We start from the raw sequence: 17,988 nt of genomic DNA, 5'->3' as shown, positions 1-17,988 counted from the left end.
TTTTAAAAGACAGTTTTAAAAATTACTACCATGATCTCGTAAATATTTGGTGGATGCTTAGCCTCTGCCAAATAATTAGATGCTACTTATCTGTTTTGTGATGAGAGGGGCATTTATAAACTGTAGGTAAGTTGAAAAAAAGAAGTAACAAAATATTGATTTGCATGAGAAATCAAATGAAAACTGCATCGGGAATCAAGTGCTACATTCTCCTTTAATAAGACCTTTATGTTATTTCTTGTTGCCTGCGAGATTTGTGTGATATACATGCACTGTATGTCTGTTACCACAAGCCTTTTTGTTCTACTTCTAAAAAAATATTTCCATTAATGGAAATGAGAGGCCAAAAAATTGCTGTGATGCACTTCCTGCTGCAACCACTGCAGCAGGAAGTTTTGTCCTGTTTTTCTCGCTGTTTGTTACTATCTCATTTTCAATACACCCCCTCTTCAGTTAAAAGTACCAAAATTGATCAAAACAACTTAGATGCCTTACCTCCTTCTTACACAAGGTATCACTCCTCTTCTGCCTTCTTTTTGTGACTTTTTCACGTGGCTTCAAGTCTGAAATTATCCTTGTGTCCTGTACCAGTATTAATACTGTTCTACGCCTTCAGAACAGCGCTCCCACACTTTACTCTTTACTTCCAATTATATTATGGGTCCCAACTCAGTTCTAACTCTGTCAGTTTCCCTCTTAGTTTGGAGGGAATATCATGCCTGTTTCTCTGAACATATGTCCTTCTGTACATATTTTTCTAAAACAAATTTTTCAGGCATGATCTGCTCTGGCAAAGCCAGGTTTGGCCATCACCAATCATCCCATTTTCCATGTGCCTTAGCATAGTTTAAGAATTCCCCTTGTCAGAGTGGTCATCGATACAGCCCCAGAGAGCTGGAGATGCACCTACCCAGAGGTTTTCCACCCTTCAGCTAAAGGAGTTTCTAGCCTGACGTGAAATAACCGTATAAGTATTTGGAGAGAGAAAAATAAGTAGCACAACTAACTAGGCTATGGTACTTAGCAGGTTGTGATTGAGAGAGGGTCAAAACAACCCTGAAACAGTCAAAGCTGTGATGGAAACCTTCTCCACCCCAAGCAGCAGGCTTGACAACAGTAAATGGCTCTCACTGCTCTTCCCTTGTCCTACGAGGACACTCCCCTCCTCTAGGCAAGGCTCATGTTGGTCCCACCACAACTTGTCCTCGCAGATGATGTCACCTTGTCCTTCTCGTGCCTCGAAGCCACCTTGCGGCAGTTGTCTGAGAAGGGCAGGCTCTCCCTGGAAACTTGTGGGAAAGCTCCGGTACAGGCACTGCCTCTGGTTCCTCCTACAAAGCAGGAAGCGGTAAACAGGAGCCACAAAAGCAGAGAGCAGCTTTGTTCTTCATACGAGCAGATAGTGAGGGCAGACTTGGTGTGTTGTTGAGGGGACCCCACAGGATCAGGAGGCTCCTGAGGGGAGGTGGGGACAGTCCCTGTGCCCAAGGGACAACTTTCCATGCAAACAGTGAGCCCCAGGAGTGGGGCCCTCAGCCCCTATCAGCCTCCCCTTCTCCCACATCTGGGCACAAATTAGAGAAGAATGCTAAGTCACCACAAAACTCTGTTTCTGCAGTGACCTGTAGTGTAGGAAAACGTTTTTCTAATCTGGAGCAGTATTTCTGTGAGAGAAAGGGAAAGCTCCAAGTAGTGCCAGCCCTATTGCTTTAACAGCTTTGTAACCACAGATGTCACCATAGACAGCTTACATCCCCATTTTATCTTCACCTGCAGAAGCTGCAGTTTCAACCACCACTTTGCCCTCATTATAATTAACCCTCAGCCCCGTGGCAGTTTTGAGTTTCTTCCCTTGGCTGAGCAAATCCCTCAATAATTTATTTTTATCTCTGATTTGTTTAAACTATTGCAATAGTTTCTTAAAAAAAACCAAACAAACCCAAACCTTACCTTGTACATACTTATCTTGTAAATCAGAATAACAGAAATACAATGCACAGTGATGAAAGCCTTTCAGTGATTTGTGCATGTTAGTACATCTCTTTAAAAAGAAGTACAGGCTTATAGTATTGAAACATAAGAGGTTACAAGTAGAATTTATGCTTATTCCAGAAATCACTATTTCGTATGAAGGGCAGTGCATTCGCTGTAACAGCTAGTACTTACCTGTCCACTAAAAATAAACTGCACTTTTTGAGCCCTTTTAGTGCTGAAAAAATGCTTAATGCCCAAAGAAAAGAACAGCCAAAAACTCGCCAGGTACCGCACTTCTGAACTGGTGGGAACCGAAACCCACACATCAGACCCCACGCTTACGCCAGGCATTAACAAACACGAAGGTAGAATATGATTTCCTAAAGTCTTACATCTGCACTGGGGCCAAGATTTTGTCCTCTAAGGGGACGGGAAAACCAGGTCCGAACACAGCTAAAGCTCAAACGAGCCAAAAGAATTAGGAACAAGAAGGAGCAGCCCTGGGGAAGGATGCCGGGGAACGCATTTTCAAATTCCCACACGGCAACTCACGACCGGACACGGGGCAGTGCCCGGCGCAGCGAAGAGCTCTGAGAGGACGCCGCTGGGGACAAGGAGCGGGCAGTCACGGCGGCACGGCTGCACGGCTGCACGGCTGCACGGCTGCACGGCGGCGCGGAGCCCTCACGCCGCGCCCCGCCCCGCCGGTGACGCCAGCGGCGCGCGCGGGCCCCGCCCCGCGGGGCCGCCACGTTCCCCGCTCCGCGGCGCGCGCGTCACGGCGGGGCGGGGCCCGCGCCGCCCAATCGGGGCGCTCCGCGACGGCCGCCGCGGGTCGGCGCCGGCCAATGGGCGCGCGCCGGGGGGCGGGCGCTGTGCCCATGGCAACGGGCGCGGGGCCGCCGCGGGGCTGTCGCACCGAGCCGCGCCGAGCCCAGCCGGAGCCGCAGCGCGCCCGCCGGAGCCCCCGCCTGCTACCCGCCGTCAGCGCGCACCTCGCCCTTGAGAAGCAGCGGCTCCTCTCCTGCCGCAGCGGGACCCAAAGGTAGCGCCGCCCGTCCCAGTGCCCCCGGCGGCGGCGCGGGCGGAGGCCTGGCGGCGGGGCAGCCGCTGTCAGGGTCGCGGCGGGACGCGGGGGTCGCAGCGCGCTCCCGCCGGCCAGGCGGGGACGCGGCGGGTGGCGGTGGAATGGCGGGGCTCGGGGCTGCCGGCGGGAGCGGGCCGCGGCTGAAGTTTTCCCGGAGCGCCTTGGCGCCCGCCGGGAAGGCGGCTCCCGGTGTGGGGGTGCGTGTGTCCGCGTCCCCTCCTTTGGTCCCCCCGTCCAGCCCGCGGCTGTGCGGGAGGTGACGGCGGGCTGTAGAGCGCCGGCAGAAATGAAAGCAGAGCTGGCAGCGGCGGCAGCTGCAGCAGCGGCAGAAATGTTGAGTGGCTCGTAATTGCACAACCGCGGGGAAAACTTGGGCAGGGGACGCGACGGGTTTCACTAGAAAGGGCACAGCTCTTCAGCAGTACTGCCTAGAGCCGAAGAACGCTTTGGGTTGGAAGGACCTTGAAGATCATCTCGTTCCAGCCCCGTGCCGTGAGCAGGGACACCTTCCACCAGAGCAGGCTGCTCAGAGCCCCATCCAACGGAGCCTGGGATACTGCCAGCGATGGGGCATGCACAGCTTCTCTGGGCAACCTGTGCCACTGCCTCACCACCCTCACAGTAAAAAAAAAAAAAAAAATCCTAATATCTAATCTAAAGCTACTCTTACTCAGTTTAAAGCTAGTCCCCCTTGTGCTGTCACTACACGCTCTTTTAAATAGTCACTCTTCATCTTTCCTGAAGGCTGCTTTTAGGTAGTGAAAAGCTGCCATTAGGTCACCCTGAAGCCTTCTCTTTTCCAAGCTGAACAATTCCAACTCCCCCAGCCTTTCCTTGTAGGAGAGGTGCTCCATCCTCTGATCGACTTGGTGGCCTCCCTCCTCTGGAGTGACTCCAGCAGATTGCTGTTCTTCCTGTGCTGGGGTCCCAGAGCTGACCACATCTGACTCTGCCGTTACTCTGGTACTCCTGGAGGAGCTCTGGAAGGTACTCCAGTGCCAGGCTGGCCACTGCACTCAGATAATTCCAAAAGTGGAAAAGGCTGAGCTATGGCTGTACCTCAGAGGTAATATTTTTTTGCTGAAATTAACGTGGCTAAGGCTTTCAAAAGAGTTTGCATTTGGCAGTGTTACTTAGTAAGCCCATAGGAGAAGAAACAATACTTCTTTGTTTGACTTAAAAGTATTTGCTATGGAAAGATAACATCCAGTGGTTTCAACATGAAACCATCACAGCATCAACAGTGAAGTGCCTGTGCACTCATGGTATCAAGTTCATTGTGGAGGTTTGTGGTTTTGTGTAATTTTGTTTTCTCTCAGTATCAAGAAAAGTCCTGTAGCTGACTCAATATTGGTGCACCTCTACTCTGAATTCTGAAGTGACTGTCCCTCTTGACCAAACAAAGCAGCACAGGGAAGATTCCTATTGTAGAGACTGGATAGGAGCCACTCAAAGACTTTGAAACCTTTATGGACCTCTGCTTAAAACTCACAGAAAGTTTATGGGAGACACCCACATTTCTGTGAGCACTTAAGATCCTGTTATGTTTCTCACTGTCATTTACTACACAATGATCTTGCACAGTCACAGTGCCACATCTACCATGGGCCACAGATTACTAACCTGGTTACATACAGTGCCTCCTAAGTGTCATCATCTATTCTCCCTTTTACTTGCTTCTGAAATCTCTAGGATGGTAGCAATATTTTGTTTCAGAATAAGAAAGATAATTATGTTAAAAAAATAACATAGGTTTAAACAAATTGTGTTGATGTAGAGCAATGTGAATCTCACTCACTTCTAAACAAGACAAACAAAGAAAAGGGGGAAATAAAATTATAAATTTATATTGCCTGTTGGGTCTGCTTAAAACTTACATTAACAATTGGATGCAGAGGCATCTGATATTAAGTTTGTTATCATACTGCCTGAGATACCATTATTTGGTGTCTGAAATAGTATTAGAAAACCCCACTGGGCAAATAAAACCGAACAACAGCAACAATAATTATTTTTTAATAATACTAAGACAAAGTTTTCATACCTTGGCTGTGCAATACTGGTAGTGCTGCTGACATGAACAGAAAGTTTATGTTTATAAAACAAATTAAAGCCAAATTCAAGCCAAATTATGTTTATAAGCCAAATTAAAGATTTTCTGTCAAAACCTGCCTGCCTCCCTCCCACCATACATACCTAATTGAAATTGTAGTCATGAAAGTGGAGAGCAGTAGTTCTCTCAGGTAATAAAAAATGTAGAATATATTGATTTAACTGTCAGAGGTGTGGAAATATTGACGCAGTAGTTTCAGAGCTGTGCTGACTAAACAAATGCACTTTACATAAGAAAGATAAAATCATTTACTGTTAGGTTTGAAGCTGCTATCAGGGCTTTCTATGACTTGAACTCCTGTGTGGAGGTGTTTGATCTAGTGAGGTATTGTGCTCTCACTACTGATTGCTCAGTAAGCAGAAAAGATTCCTCTGAAGTTGCTGTCAGGTACATAGCAGACAGGAGCCTTTTGCATAGGGGTGTGCTTTTATGTAGACAAAGGCATGACCAGGTGCTAATGCCAAACCAAATGAAATCAGTCAAAAGTCATGTTACTTTCAATAGTTTTTGCTCTTCTTTGTGTGATTTGACAGTTGGAGGAGCAAAAGAAACTGCATCTCATTAGAGCAATTTTAATAATATTCAGTTGTAAATATTACTCTTCATCATAGGTAATTCAAGAGAAGTGTAGACTCTTTTTATGACTGCATTTCTCCTGCTAGTCTTTATAAAAGTAGAATGGGATGTTGATGTGTGTTTTTGTTTCTAACCAAGTAGAAATCAATGGGAATTAGCAAATTGTGAACATAAATCTCCTTAGGCAGCAGTCTTTAAGTGCCTAAATATTTTTAAATCTGGCTCCACATCATTAGATCTAGATTTATTCTGGATAACCATTTTGTATTTACTTTTCAAAGGGGGGAAAAAGGTACCTTGGACTCCTGGGGCATTCAAGGCTTACTTTAGCATCATCACTTGTTGTTGACTAGAGCAAAATACATATTGTTAGAATAATGGAAATACTTTTTGATTTGAGTTAGAGTTTAAGCTTAATCATTGTTTGTGTGTAGTAGCACATTTGAGGTTGCTTTTTACATCAGCACTGACAATATTGCCATTTGCATTTATGAAAAATGAATTTATGAGACTCCAAGTGTACTGTTGTATTATGTTCTGTGTGGGAACTGAAATTAGAGTGCAGGAAGCTATAGTTGTAGCAGTATTTTTTTTAATTTCCCTTTGAAGCTGATAAGATTGTTATAAAGTATACATTGAATTCAGTACAAGTTTTTGCTTGGCTGTTGGCTTCATAAATCTTTTTCTGTGGCAGCCTTGTTGGAAAGAATTAATAAAACCAATCAAGTTGCTTTGAAAAACAAGGCTAATATTTCAACATTCTTCAGTTAGTAAGGTAGCTTTTGTAGACAGAGGTTTTTATTTTTTTGAAGCAAGGACAGGGAAAATCCTTGGAGGCAGGTAATATTGTAAATATGTGTATGTATTTTTGTGTGCACACAGGTTTTTAAATTATGAACCATTAGCATTGCAGCAAGAAGAAAAGTCTTCAGACTTCACTTAGGACAGAGCTAAGCACGTGTGTAGCATCAGCCATACAATTTGTTTCCATGCCATCTTTCCTTCTGGACATAGTGGTGTTGTGTTATGATATTATCCTATACTGTGTGTGGTTTGAACATAAAATTGCTCTTTCCCACTGGAGCATTCATAGTTTGTGTTACTATTGGATGACTCATTTAATAAAACAGCTGAAGTGCATTTTTTAAAAGGAGGTTCTTTCAGCAAATGTTGTACTAGGCACAGTCGAGGCATGCTGTGTGTTCTGGGAAGCTGAAAAAAGCAGCTGTTCCATCAGCCCGCTTTTAGCTGTAAAGAGAATTAAGCAGCTCAAGTGCAGTGAAAAGGTAAGAAATACAACTCAAAATAATTTAAGGCAAGTAAACAGGATGGGAAAAAAGGATTCTGCTGCCTTTATGTGCTTAAATAATACTGTTTAATAATTCCATGCAAGACTAAAATGCTTCTTGAAAAAATAAGGAAGGTCTCCTGGTGCAGAGAACTGAGTGGGATGTGCTCTAACAAACGATTAGGACAGCATGACCAGTGTGAAACCTGGTGGATATTGGCCAGGAAAAAAAAGCAACATCTGAATCACACAGTTAGTGAACAGCACTGACAGAAGAGAAAAGAAAAATACTTAAAGGATAATGAAACTTTTAAAATATATAATTATATAGCAATAATAGCTGGCTTATAATAGTTAATAGCTTGCACATTAACTTCTAAAAGGATCAGTTTTCATTTGGGATGGGAAGGGTGCAGGCATTTTTGTGTTTGGAACATTCACTTGTATGGGGAAAACTATTGCAGCTTGTAGCCATTTCCCTTTGCATGTCATTTCCTGCTGGAGTCTTCAAGGGGCAAACCCAGTGTGGGGACTGGTGGCCAAGTGAAGAGACCCTCACCATAGCCAGAGGTTCGTAGCTTAACAGAGTGAGTGCAAACAGGTTTTTCCACTTGCTTCTCCAAATTGCTGCCACATGTCAGCTGTGCTTATGCCAGATTAACTCATTGGACTAACAGTGTGAAGAAGATTCATTAACTCTTGATTTGTGGAATTTCATACCCTGCTTAAGGTATCATAGCTTAGGGTATCTGTGCAGCAAGTGCTCCTGAAAAAGACTGGGAGGAACTAATGCTGGTGTTTCCAAACAGAATATGGCAGAAGAATAATCTGTTTTGCCTAATTTCAAACATTTAATGTAGTTTTTTTTAGGGTTCTGTAAGTGGTTCAATTAATATATTTACAAATAATTTTCAAAGAAATGGAAAAAGCCGATGGAATGAAACATTTCCTGTTTAAACTGTGATACATGAACAGGTATATTGGTGTTTCAGAGAGCTGAAAACAGATTGAAGATGCTAGGTGACTGGGGCACACTGATGAGGGAATACTTTACATCTCATTCCAGTACTGAGGGTGGAATATTCTCAGAAAAATAAAACAGTCGATATATTTTATCTATTTCCTGGCTTTTTTTTTTTTTTTTAAATCAGCACTGCTTGTGAAGATAGTCCATTTCTCCAGTGTACAGCATAAAAATAGAACGTCACATTATTGTCATGACTGTAGAGAACATTGCTGTTATCCTGCACATCTGCACTGTGTTTCACACAGGTTTAATTACTTCCATATCAGATAGAGCAGGCATATGTGAAATCTGTGAATAGGTAGGTTTATTGTATTATGTGAGTCCGGATTTATGTTTTCATTGCCCATCATGATACACATGGGTTTGGCAAGTGCAAATGTGTGATGTGACATTTACAGTGTTATGCTGTCATGCATCATAACCATCCACTGAGCTTCTACATGTGCAGACACTGCATCCTGATATGACTTTATCTTTTTGCCTATCTCGCTTTTGAGAAATTTTTGGGTAAGTATTATGAGTTTTGGGTTTGTATTCTAATACCTGGCAGCCGTATAAAATAGGTTTTTAGCAGTTTGTGTTACAGTTGCTGGAACAAACTTTAAAAGTAGCATTTTGAAGTTACCTCTCAAAGCCTGTAGCTCTTTATAATTCAAATGTTCAATCCTGTTTCACTGACATTTATAGAAATTTGTGATTAACAAATAAGACTGCTGACAGGCAGCCTGCAGCTTTTCTTTTCCAGTTTTATTTTTCTGTTCATGCAAGTACATTGGTGGCTCTGTTTTCTGCTGACTATCTCATTCTTTGAGCTCTCACTTTGTTTTTTGAAATACTTGAAGTTATTTTTCCTTTTCCCTGAAAACTTACGATATTGGCTTTGTTTATAAACTACAGTATTTGTCAGTTCTAGAGCACTACTTTTATGATTAGTTCTCTTTATGTACTACAGGTGGGAATGTTTGTTTATCCCTCTTGTAAAGAAAAGATTGATTTGTGATACCAGCAGATTACAGTTATGCTACCTTTACATCTAGATGGGCTACCTGTCTTTGACTAAAATCTCTTAATTTCCAGATGAAAATTGTAACTTTAGCTCTCTCCATCTGTCTTTGAGAAAGTAGTCAGCTGGGCAGATCCATAACAGTTTATATTTCTAGTAAAGCTTATAGAAGTAGGAATAAGAAGAAGAAGAAGAAGCAGCCACATGGCAAGGCAGGGGAGTGTATGCTGTGCATTACGTACTGCTGATAGCAATGAGCAAAGTGACACTGCTCCTGTTCTGCAGCACACTCTGTGATTGCTCACTTGGTGGCTCTAGTACAGAAAAAAGGCACATTCATGACATGGATGCACTCTAAATGCCTGGGAAGGGATGGGCATCCAGGAATGGGTTTTCAAAAGTGCAGAACTCTTAAAAGCAGCTGGTAGCGGGCTGAGAGTGAAATGAACTCGCTTGGTGGAACTAAAAGGGGAACCCCCATTTTACTTCTCATCCAGCCTTTTCTCACTCTTCCCTATAGTTGCTGAATTTAAGAATTGTGCTGAGTTTTTCTGGCAGGTGATTAATGTTAGATTTTGCAATGGGCCTGGTTTATCTCTTAGTACACGTCAGAGTAGAAGGTGCCCAGTGACTCAGGTGACACTGGCACACTCTAAAAGTTGACTCATGTCCTAGTCACCTGCTTTTCTCAAGGAAATTTTGGTGAGTATAGTCTTGGACTAGTAGATACCTAAATACAGTAACTCTGTCTTCACTAGGTAATTGTTTTTTATTCTTATAAATCTATTTCCAGTTTACTTGTTACATCACAGTTGGGTTCCTCAGAATACTGTGGGAAATGCTGTGTTAGGCATAGTTGTCTGCAAAGTCAGCTGTGATGATAGCGATATTGTTTACTTACCCATTTTGGACTCCTCTGCTTTTTATTCTTCCTGGTATGTGTGAATTTTTTTAGCTTGTTTTATCAAAAAAGCTACAATAAAAACATTCACTGCACAACCTGAAGCAAAACTGCCTGGTGAAATCTTCTGAGCAGCCTATTACATCAAATAGATATGAACATACTGTGATATCATCCAGTCTTTCCCATTATATATGACAGCATGTAATTACAAAGCTTAAAAAAAAAACCTCATTGCCCATGAGCACAAATTCCACAGAATGTCAGTAGAGCCAGTGGGACTTAAGTTTGATTAGGCCTTTTGATAGATTAACTCTGCTGACTACTGCAGAGGTATTTAAGGATGATACAGCTCCAGTTGCCCATCCCAAATCTGGAGGTGATTAGTGCTCCCTCATATGGGGCTTGGCAGACCAGCATGGTTACTTCTATCTCAGTTGTTTCAGCTCTGCATGGACTTTTTATCTATCGGTGTTCCTCAGGATCAAGAAAAAGTCTGAAAAATCTAAGTGTGCCCCGCTTCAACCTAAACTGGCAATCCTTGTCTCCATAATTGTTCATGTTACTAGAAGTTGTAGGTCAGGAGCTTTAAGAGATGTCTTTAAAATGGATCAAAGACCAGGTGTCATTGTTGAAAGTGTTGGCTTTAGCACTTGCCGTAGGCAAAGAATGAGTCAATGCCAGACCAATGTGAGAAGCACCTGAGTTTCTGGCTTTCTGTGCATCTCTGCCATCACCTGATATGGGCTTGAGCATCCTCACTTCCTCGTCTCATAATGATTTTCTAAAACAGTTTACACACTTTGCATAACTAGAGCAGTGTATAATGATATTAAATTATTTTTATTACTATAATTTTGTACATATGAAAATAATTTGGTTGGAAAAGTATCCATCAGGTTCCAGATTTTTAGTATTATCAGAAGGCCACACGGTTTTAAAATGAGTGCTTCAGATGTACATAACCTTTGAAAAATGTTTTGCAAAATACTGAGAGTGTATATATACATAATTATTATATACTTGATAAGTATTTTGGTGTTTATTAGTTTTGTTTCACATGCATTTCCTAGACTTGAAGTATGCTCACATCCTTTCACTTAGAAATTACTAGACAGCCCCATTCATACTCTGCAAGAACTTCAACAAGGTGGGTTTTTGTTTTACTGGTAGTACCGAGAACTACTCTCAGTCTTGACATCTACATCAGGATTAGGAGAATTGAAGACCTAGTATTTTTGTTAGTTATTATCATCATGTCCTGTGATTAAATCCTGTTGAAATTACATATCTAGGCACAGCATTTATACAACAATATTCTGTAATTAAAAACACCCAACATACTGGAACTTTGGCATTTTTAACAGCAGTGGTGAATAACTAACCCTTTCACTCATCAGCTTTGTAGGTTTCTGCAAGCCAACAGCTTGTGTAGAGGTATAGAAATTAACTTACCAGTTCCAGCAAATCAGTCTGGGTCTGGTTTCTTTGTGTCTCTGTTTGCTTGTTTTAAGGGTATAACCTAGGCCAGGCTAGTCAGATTTGTGAATCTGACAGTAATGCTGACATCCAATTTCAAATGCTCAGTGTGGCAGCAACAATAGCTCCTGCTATCCCATCTGTAATGATCAGATATTATTTTTAAAAATGCAAGTAACAGGTATTTGCAGAGCATAATCCATTTAGGCTCCTTTTGCTGAAGATGTGATTAAGAAAAAACAGTTTTAAAGAATTTACAGAATTTTTTGTAATTCTTGAGCCTTTGACACATAAAACAATAGATAGATAGGTGGATATACTTTTATCTCCAGCTATTTCCTCATCCCCAGCAAAAGAAATAATATCTCTACACATCTTGAATGCATTTTTTAAATGTATGTGAGTGTTTTTATTTTCCTAGCAGTTGAATAAGGGGAAATAAAGGGTGACAACAATGCTTAATATTAAGTGTGTACCATTATCAACATTTATTGCCATAGTAAAGGGCAGCTTAACCCAAGCAAAAGCAATGTATCTCTGTCAAGTACCAGATCATGTAGTCAGGAAAACTGGCACTGACACCATAATTAGTTTGTCCCTCTCTCCCCTCCCCCTAAAAAGAGATTTGTTGATGGTAGGCATAAATACTTTTGACAGAATTCCTTGCATGACTTGCTAAAGCACTAGTACAGAAATTCCTCTTGTAGCAGGTATACTTTTGATTTATTTGACTGCACATTTCTGCAGTATTACATCTTTTTTTTTGACATATCTAAGCTAATTTTAAACAGTCTTCAACTGGTAACTTTCACCTTCTAGGAGGAGATTTATATTACCAATATAACACTGGAGTTTGCTCAAACTTCCTATAGAATATCCATAGGTAGTGGAGTGTCACAGTCTGAACTGACCAGATTGTCTCAAGAGCCTGACATTGCTGTCAGATGCTGGATTACCATCATTACTTTTTTTAGCTGGATTCCCTATACTCACTCTAATTATTCCATCTTACCAGCTTCTGAATGAATTTTTTTCAACCAAGTTTGATAGATGGGAAGAAGACAAAGGTCAAGAACTCAAATTGCTCAGTGTTTATCAAATTTTGTGTGAGTTAGCTCCACCTAAGACACTAAAGAAAGAGTGGGGAAAACCATCTTTCATAAAGCCCTGGCCTCAGCAACAGTATCAGGTCGTGTGAATACCACTTTTCAGGAATCTCTACCCACCTGAAATATGGATATAACATGGATTGTAAAATATTCTTCCTGCAAATAATTTTTGGAGGGGATCTTGACTCCAAATTAGGCAAAATATTTCAGTGTTGAAATGTAAAATCCACTGGCATTACTACTCTAAGATCTGATTCAATGTCCCTAAATGATCTTTAGGAGTTTGCCAATAAATTCAGCAAAGGCATGATCCAAGTAGGAATGTCAGTATTAGTTATGTGAGACTTGAACATCCTAAATAGGCATTGCTATCTGTTATTGATTATACCTCAGCAGGTGACAAACCTCTCACCATTCACAGCTTAGGTTTGGCACACAAGTGGAAGCCAATCTATTTGCCTAAGAATGGCATTCAGAAATTAAGGCTGTATTACTTCTTTGAGTTTTCGTGTTCCTTGAGAGCAGGACATTGTGAGGAAAGTGAGTTATTACAGGTATCTATGTAGACATGTAAAAAAAGTTTCCTCAGTGCAGTAGGTTAACATGATGTATGTTAATTTTTGTGACCTGGTCTCATTTCAGATGAAGAGGTTACCTGTCCTGCCCCAACAGTGTCTTGTGCTGATGGCATGTCTCATAATGGCCCTGGAAGCTGTACCTATAGACATAGATAAGACAAAAGTCAAAGCAGAAGGCCATGTAGAAGGAGAGAAGGTAGAAAATCCAGTAAGTATAAAGAAACTGATCTGATTAAGTGTTTATCCTAATTGTTAGTAATCTGGATATAGCAAACTCCTTTAGAAAGAAACTAATATTCCCCAGTATTGTCAGTGTGTGTGCCATCTGCTATGGGGATGTTTTGTTTAAATTTGCTCTTTATTTTTTTTCAATGAGCTGCTAAAGGTGAGCTGGCACATGGAAGGAATTCCCAGCTTACAAAAGGAAGAACATAACTCTTCTACAGAGACTTACTTCAAGTGATTGGGTGGTGCCTTAGGAAATTCTACTCAGTGATTCCAGTTCAGTGTTTCAAATAGAACAGTAACAAATGAACTGCACTGTTTAAAAAAAGCCACACACTATAGTAACATGACAGATGCTTGTGTATTACAAGGATTCCTAATCACTTTTCTCCTCTTCCTTGTCAGTTGCTGAAACAATGGATCATAAATTGCTATAGGGCAATGATGCAAATCTGAAAGCACAAAGATATGTAGGACAGCATAGTATTGCTAAGATTAGAATGTCAGTATAATAACTGTATTTAAACAAAACTAATGAAATAATTGTTTGTCAGTATAGTCTTTCCTCAATTTCCCTTTTTTTTTTTTTTTTGAAGGATACAGGACTTTATTATGATGAATATCTCAGGCAAGTAATAGATGTCTTGGAAACTGATAAGCATTTCAGGGAGAAACTCCAGACTGCTGACATAGAAGAAATAAAGGTGGGTTCAAAAAAAAGAGTTAAATTGAGGTTAATTAAATCCATAATCATGAGCCATGTATGTTGTATTATTTCTTCTGTGGCTGTTATGCACTGCCCTTTCAGGAGCTGGAAATTTAGGAAGGGATGAGTAGGAAACAGTCTAAAGTGACAGACTTAAGGAGGAGATTCTGCTGCCTTTTGTGTTTCCTTTAATCCCTCATGTTGCTGCTGGTAGCTTGTGGCATCTTTTCCTTCTGTGCTGTATCTAGTGTCACCCTTGGAGATTCCTCTCCATTTCCAGGTTCTTGCCATACACATTGGTGGCTGCTACTGCCTTGCACCTTCCCTCAAGCCTAACAGCCCTCCTTGAGAGGATGAGGCACTTTGTGTGCTTCTCACAGTTCTTTTGAACTCAGTTAAGAATATTTGATCAAAAAATTTGTCACAAATGTTATTAGACATTGCTCCTTCAAGGTTATGGTCTTGATCTTTGGAGGAGCAAGATACTTAGAAATCCTCTTTTCTGAAAGCTTTTAGGATTCCTCTCTGTTTCCATAACCATAGGCATAAAAATTTTGAATCTGCTCTTTGAAAAAATGTTGAGATTCTTAGAGTGTGGGCTACAGAATTGCCGAGACTACCATTAGTCTGCTGTCTCGGAGTTTATGTCTAATGGGAATCCTAAAGGCTTCTTTCTTCCAGTGTTTATGCATGACTTTTTTTGGTTTTTGACAGAGTGGAAAGCTAAGCAGAGAGCTTGATTTAGTAAGCCACCATGTGAGAACACGGCTGGATGAGCTAAAAAGACAAGAGGTAGCAAGATTAAGAATGTTAATTAAAGCTAAAATGGACTCTGTTCAAGGTAAGAGTACAGAATTTATTTAGGTGAGTTAACAGATGGAATTGTGTTAGAGAAATGTCACAGTCCAGCAGCTGCACATTGTTGTCACCAGTAATGACTAAACTGAGAGTGAGTGTCTCCTTTCTGAGCTGGTCTGGAGCCATTAAAGACCTGTCTTTATAGGAAACTGGGGAGAAGAGAAAAGCCATCTCTGTTTTATAAATAACTGAACTTGTTTCTGTCAGTGGATTTTTCAGATACTTCTACCTCTTATTTTTAGCCTCTTATTTTTGTAATGCATCAGTTCATAGATTGTTCACAGAGAACCAGTAACACAGTAGGACTGTGTTTAAGAGCAAAACCATGGCACAGTATTTCATATCCTTAGGTAGTAGAAAATTATTTTTTTAATCAGTATTTTCTTGTTGTAAAGATGTTTTCAAGGGGGATCCCAAGAAATTGAATACATAATGCATCAAATAAAGTACTCCTAGAATAAGGATCTATCTTGCAGGCTAAGCTAATTTCGATGTGGCAAAAAAAAATGTTTCTGGGGATGTTGTTCCTGTTGCAGACAAGCAGTCCAGTGACATTATGGCGACATTCACAGCTAGGTGACAGCAGCTAATGATACCTGGGTGTGTACATAGTTGTTGTAGGTATTGTGAAGTTTAATGGACTGATTACTTCTACCCCTCTCTGCTTTCATAAATCAATAATAACTAACAGAGTGTGCTTTAGAAAAAGAATTCCCCCCAACACCTCAGATCTTGCTGTGTAAATGTGAGATCTTATATTTGGGAACAGATTATTGCCATTCAGAATATTCAGATGAGTACTAAGATGTAAAAACACGTTGTCAAGTTTATAGTCAGCTTTGCCCATGAGTGCTTCACATCATATAAAATTTCAGACAACTAGATTATATTAATCATATATTCAGTCCTCATCCAGATGTGTTTTTAAACATTTTCAACAAGATCCTACTTACTGATCAGTACAGGCCAGAAGAATGTTAGGAGTTGAGTCTCAGATCATACAATAATGTGGCAAGTAAATAGCTTCAAATAGAAGTAATCTTTCCCCCTAAATGTAAGAAGTGGAGAAAAATGGGTTTGGGGTCTGTTTTTTTTAGTGTTTGTTGGTTTTTCTTAAGTCTATTACTACACTTCTGAAAATGTTTCAAACACAGACAAAGGCACATATATTTAAACAGAAATTATGATCTCACCAGGGAGGAATGATGGCTGAAATCTGCCTGGCCAGTGTTTGCTGTTTTGTGTTAATACAAACACAGCATTGATTGTAAAGCAGATAGTTTGTGAAAGAACAGTATATTCTGTTTATTCAGAATATTTTCCAATATTCTGAATATATATTCAGTATACTGGAAAATGTGGTTTTCAATTTTTTTAAACAAAATACTCTTTGCTAAGCCATCTAGTAAAAGGTTGTCACAACTGTTGTACTTAACATATCAAAGCATGAGAGAGTAGCATTAGTGTTCAGAGACCATGGTAACAGCTAGAAAAGCTGTGGTAGAAATGTGTGTAGTTTTAGTGCATTGTGTGGTGATGTTGGTGGGTATCATCACTCCTGTCACAAAATGTTTCCACCTTTTAGACACAAGACCTGACTGTCCACTGTCTTGCACTTCTCTTTTTTCTACAAGTGAAGTTTAAATATCTGCTTATTTGATTTGATACAGTTGTACACCATGTTGTACATAAATCTTTGGCCAGATGTGTCATTTGCAAAATGTCCAGGGCAGTAGAAGAGTTGGATTTCTCCCAGTGCAGGAAAAATATGCAAGTTGTTATCTTTGGTAGAGCACAATGTCACATTGGTAGAGCACAATGTCTCATTTATATAAAAGAGAATAAATTTTTTTTGTTGTTGTTTGTAAAGCTCAAATTGATCATACTTTCTCTTGCTGAAACAGCAGCTGTAATTTGTGCATGTAAAATGATTGGGTGCAATGCAGCACTGACCCATCAGAAGGAATGTAGTACCATCAAGTTTGTCAACTTGCTCCAGGAAAAGCAACTTTAGATATGTTACTGTAGTTTCCTCCAACAATGAAAAAATTATTCAGTCCTCAGGGAACCTCAGGTACTTGCAAGGCATAAGCTCCCATGTGAAAGACTTCTTGATTTTTCTGGATTTCAAATTTATTTTAATGTTTTACATGTATACCTTGTTCTTCCAGACACTGGTATAGACCATCAAGCTCTCCTTAAGCAGTTTGAGCACCTGAACCATCAGAATCCTGACACCTTTGAACCTAAAGACCTGGATATGCTGATCAAAGCAGTGAGTGCCAGATTTGAACTGCTGTGGGGGTTGGGGTTTTAATTATGCTTTTTACCTCTGGTAAAGGGAAGTCCTTTCCTATATACCACATTTTATAAATGACGTGCAGTTTTCATTTTCAGAGAAAAATCAATGTCTCCATGCACACTTGAAAACTGTTGCCAGTGTGCATGATGCAAAAAAGTCTATAAATTTTGGGTTGTCACCTTAACAGGACTTAACATTCATATGCAAGTACAAGCAACTTTGGGAATAAACCACACCTTTCTGAGAGACTTTAAATTAAATACAGGTGAGATAGGGGTGCATTTTTCCCAAGCGTTTTTTTCTGATTTCTGTTTCTAAATAAGACTCTCAGAATGATGGAAGTCATCATCCCTAGCCTAGCCATATGAATTTTGGAATCTCCTATATATACATCATGCTGCAAAACTACAGCAGAGTAGAATTTGAGATAGCAGTATTAGAAATTGCTTATACTGGGCATGGCATTCAGTGTCTGTTCAGCAGATTCAGAATCAGTCACAGGTGTGTGGGGTTTATTCAGGGGATGCAGTTGAACTAAGCAGGGCATGGCTTTTTTCAACTGCTAGAGAAAAATAGACTTCCCAGGGGGAAAAATGTCTCAGATATACTCTAGAGAGCACTGCATGGCTGACATGAGAATTTGAGCAGTTTTTAATACTTTCAAAACAAATTGAAAGATAAAATCTTCCAAGGGTAAAAAGATTGCACAGAAACTATCTCCATTTTCTGTAGAATTATTATTTATAGAGACATTATAATTTT

At 40.5% G+C, this 17,988-nt stretch overlaps 1 protein-coding gene across 1 annotated transcript in view; it reads left to right on the top strand.

The window, feature by feature from the left end:
• The first annotated feature begins 2,870 nt into the window (after nucleotides 1–2,870).
• The window catches only part of NUCB2 (nucleobindin 2), a 26,350-nt gene continuing 11,232 nt past the window's right edge, over nucleotides 2,871–17,988 (top strand). The window contains exons 1-5 of the mRNA XM_068194066.1: nucleotides 2,871–3,019; nucleotides 13,200–13,343; nucleotides 13,957–14,064; nucleotides 14,781–14,907; nucleotides 17,096–17,199. Coding sequence (XP_068050167.1) covers nucleotides 13,200–13,343; nucleotides 13,957–14,064; nucleotides 14,781–14,907; nucleotides 17,096–17,199 — 483 coding nt within the window. The 5' untranslated portion in view covers nucleotides 2,871–3,019. The remainder of the gene's footprint in view (nucleotides 3,020–13,199; nucleotides 13,344–13,956; nucleotides 14,065–14,780; nucleotides 14,908–17,095; nucleotides 17,200–17,988) is intronic.

This window comes from Anomalospiza imberbis, chromosome 6 (genome assembly GCF_031753505.1).
Source record: "Anomalospiza imberbis isolate Cuckoo-Finch-1a 21T00152 chromosome 6, ASM3175350v1, whole genome shotgun sequence".
Lineage (NCBI taxonomy): Eukaryota > Metazoa > Chordata > Aves > Passeriformes > Viduidae > Anomalospiza > Anomalospiza imberbis.
This window is presented reverse-complemented; position numbering and strand designations above follow the sequence as displayed.